Source organism: Stegastes partitus, unplaced genomic scaffold (assembly GCF_000690725.1).
Source record: "Stegastes partitus isolate 25-593 unplaced genomic scaffold, Stegastes_partitus-1.0.2 Scaffold661, whole genome shotgun sequence".
Classification (NCBI taxonomy): Eukaryota; Metazoa; Chordata; class Actinopteri; family Pomacentridae; genus Stegastes; species Stegastes partitus.
Genome location: NW_007578392.1, coordinates 23027 through 26600, shown reverse-complemented (window position 1 = coordinate 26600; position 3574 = coordinate 23027). Strand labels below are relative to the sequence as shown.

Sequence of the window (3574 nt, the reverse complement as noted above, 5' to 3'; positions counted from 1 at the left end):
TGGGAATAAGTATACACTTTTAATTTTGACAGCACGAATACACATTTATTTTATAAGTATAGGCTTTATTTTTATTTTTTATTTTTACAATGATCTGGTGACCCCCTGAAATTATCTTGGGACCCCCAGTTTGAGAACCACTGGTCTAAAGCCCACTCAGACCTCGAGTCAATGCAAAAATGAACGTGCATGTTAAAAAAAAAGAAAAAGAAAAGGACGCTTCTCTAATTTTCCAGTGGTGTCAGGTTTTGCTACAGGAGAAGCAAAATAAAAGCTCACAATAATTTTTTTTTTTTTCTTGAAAGCAGTAGTGACTTATTGCAACCACTAGAGGGCAAACTGGACCTGGTATGGCTCCACATGATGGCTCAGTTTCATGTAGCGTGCTTCCCTTTACATCTCCAGACAAAATCGCATCAAATAGCAGTTTATAAATTAGAATTCAAGAATTATTCTTAAATCAAGTTTAAATATGATCTACGTCACATGGTTTGATTTTCTGCCTTGTTTTTTCAGTACCACTTTGTGTGCACCTTTTTTAAATGAAATAATAAAAACTTCTCAACCCAAGCAAACAACACAGCAAGACAGGAGAGCCTAATGTAGCTAAAATACAATTTATTCCAGCTTTCAAATCACAATTATTACAATATTTAGAATCATAAACTTGCTTCGTTTACTATTGTGACACATAATGAAGAGGTTTACGTCGAGGCACAAGACAACCACGGCTGTTGAAGGTCGTGTCAGGAGAGGTATAAGACTTCCAGTTTAACACACTATGCTGCAGCCACGGGCCAGAATATAGACAGAAATCCCTTCTTACTTTACCTTCCCATGATGACATGTTAAGCACATACTAATAATGACTACTGGTGGTTTCCTGGTATTCTGAAAGCAGGACATCAGTCCATGTTTGTGATGGATGTTAATCTAAACGATGTTCATTTCAAAGTGTTTATAGGTGGATGATGTTCCAGGTTTGTGAGGCACTTTGTCCTTGAGAGCCAAAGAGAGGAGAGAAGAACAGAAAAATGTTAAAAGACAGTTCAGAGGAGGTTAAGACTGTGGAAAGATTTTAGAATTACATCCTGGTTTAACAGTAAAATGAGAGAGACAAGGGGATCAATGTCGTCCTGCCGTGTAACCAGGATGCTGTTTTGTGGATTTTATTCTGACGTACCACGTGTCCGGTCTTCACACCGGGCCGTGCCGCTTCCGCCTGCCGAACGCCTGGGCGCCGACGTTGGTGGGGACGTAGTTGCTGTGTCCCAGCCCCCCTGACCGGCTCAGGAAGTCGGCCAAGCGGTGGGTCACACAGGTGGCCGTGTTGCAGCCTCGCTTCTGTAGCGTTGCATTGCTTGGAAAATGGAAAAGACAGTGAGTTACAACATTCAGACTTTAGTAAACTCTGAGCACACAACAGATTAAATAAAAACCCAGATGGGACACTTTAGAATAGCTGTGTGTGCATTCGATATGCTTACCTTCTTTTCTTTTTATTATTACATATGCTGAATGAATAAAACCAACTTCCAAGTAAAGTTTTATTTATTATAGGAGGAAGCATAATTACCACAGTTTTTTATTGTATTTTACAGAATTGGCAAAGTTTTTTTTTGCTGATTTCAAGTTTTAAATCAAATGTCTGCCAGTGGATAATAAAAGCAAGATCTCTCTTTTTTTATTATTTTGAAGTTTGTAGAACAAATAAGATCAACATGCATCTTGTGTGTGGATAGAGCTGGATGAACGAGCAAACGATAACTCAGGCAGACAAAGACAGACACAGGTGGGCTACAGCCGTGGCTTTCAGTTGTACGAGTTGCTGTAGCTTTCGTATCGCTCGGACAGACTTCTCTTCTTGCCGGGCGTCCCAGCTCCCACGTCGGTGCGAGGGTAGGTTTGCAGCTTGTGAATGTCCTGGGAGAGTTTGCCCAGGACGCAAGTGCTTAAGCCGGTGCATCGCTTGGACACGGGTCTATCCAAGCTGTCGGAGATGGAGACAAACGTGCAGAAACGGGCTTACAGTGACGTGCAGTTAATTATGAGATGTCATGCATTTACAGAAAAGGCATGCCGACAAATCCAACAGACGGATGAGGATGTCTCGACCAGTTGTCATGTTTTGTTCATCATGCATGTGTTCTCATGTCTGATATCATGCTCTGTTGAGTCTTAGTAGGCTGCAGGCTGCCATTAATTAGTGAATGAATGGATGAATAACTGCACTCCATGCATTGAGTGATCATGACAGAGAGAAGATGTATTTCGCTTTATACCTTGATTATTAATAAACGGCAGAGTTGGAGCTGTTGGGCTTGTGTACAAGAGTGTGTTATATGTAACACCCTGCGCAGTACGTTGAATAAATTCTCATTATCAGCATTAACTATGTCAAGATGATACCTCAAAGTATGAAAGTCATACCTGTTCCCATCAGCTGTTTGCTCCTCTGAGGGGATCTGCATGAACTCCTTGATGGCTTTGAGTAACCTCTGAGCATCATCGCTCGATAGCGAGACTCCGTCCGACATGGACTCCTGACTGGTTCTGAAAACACACATTCGACAGATTGATCTCTCAGGTTCTGCCCAAACGAAGACCATGAGAAGGGAATCAAACCTAAAAAGGTGTAAAAGGTGATTGAAGTGGAGATGACCGTCTCAGCATGAAGAAACGACTGGACTGGATTCACTAGATTTAAAATCAGATCTATTTGTTTAGTTATGGTAGACATAGAGATGTTTTCTTTGTGCAAATTATCAACCTTATCGCACGGTACATCTGTCTTATTCTTGCAGGAGTAACGCCACAGCTCTCACCTGGATGGAGCTGCCTGTGAGACGTACATCTGACAAATGATCAGCGCGTAGGCGAGAAGCAGCGTCCAGAGCTTCAGCATTATCATGACTTCCTGTGGAAAACACACGCAGCACCAAACAAGGTAGTTATGGAAAGAAGTTTTACATTTTTATATCCATAACATTTAAATATAGTTTCTCATCGACAGCCCTGTGAATCTCCAGAGGCGGTCAGAAGAGTTATTAGTGGTGAACTCGTGCTGGACGCTTTGCCAGCAGCCCTGTCCATCAGAGGATTTAACCTGTAAGATCATCAGACTGGCAGAGCAGCATCCCATAACCCTCCTCGCCTACTATCTAAAGAACTTCATTTCTTTAAAATAAACAGTTTCATACCTGATATTTCTAACAGCAGCAGCATAGTTTAAATCTAGAGGAACTCCGTCTATACTCACCGTGAGACAACAGACCCTCTGGTAGAGAAGATGGAAATGAAAGACTCGCTGGTGAATGTGCCGCGCTCTCCCGCAGCACACGGTTTTATATACGTTCCCTGTGGGTTTGTGTGTTTACAGAGAAGACACTTGATCGTAGTCTATTGGTCAGACGAAGTTCTGCTTCGCTTGCCCAAAGCCAATAGAAGAGCTCGTATGCAAATCCCGTCACCGTGTGGTCATTAGTGTTCTCAATTCACAAAAAGAGTGTTTGATTCAGTGTGATTTGCTCAACAAGATAGGTGGGGTTTTAAATCAATAAGAATTCATCTCCGG

The 3574-nt window shown here is 42.0% G+C and overlaps 1 protein-coding gene across 1 annotated transcript; it reads right to left on the bottom strand.

The window, feature by feature from the left end:
* Nucleotides 1-1533: 1533 nt before the first annotated feature.
* On the bottom strand, nt 1534-3315 carry LOC103363463 (calcitonin-1-like). Its single transcript, XM_008290239.1, has 4 exons — nt 3260-3315; nt 2826-2917; nt 2431-2553; nt 1534-1990 (listed from the first exon to the last, which is right to left on the bottom strand). Exons 2-4 carry the CDS (start codon nt 2909-2911, stop codon nt 1813-1815), a joined length of 387 nt encoding a protein of 128 aa, XP_008288461.1. The 5' UTR covers nt 2912-2917; nt 3260-3315; the 3' UTR covers nt 1534-1812.
* Nucleotides 3316-3574: the final 259 nt, after the last annotated feature.

Excerpts from the sequence above, each read along its gene's own strand:
- LOC103363463 (XM_008290239.1), bottom strand. The coding sequence starts at position 2,911 with ATGATAATGCTGAAGCTCTGGACGCTGCTTCTCGCCTACGCGCTGATC. Across the intron at positions 2,554-2,825 it reads TCACAGGCAGCTCCATCCAG|AACCAGTCAGGAGTCCATGT; the intron begins GTGAGAGCTGTG and ends GTGTGTTTTCAG. Across the intron at positions 1,991-2,430 it reads CAAACAGCTGATGGGAACAG|CTTGGATAGACCCGTGTCCA; the intron begins GTATGACTTTCA and ends CATCTCCGACAG.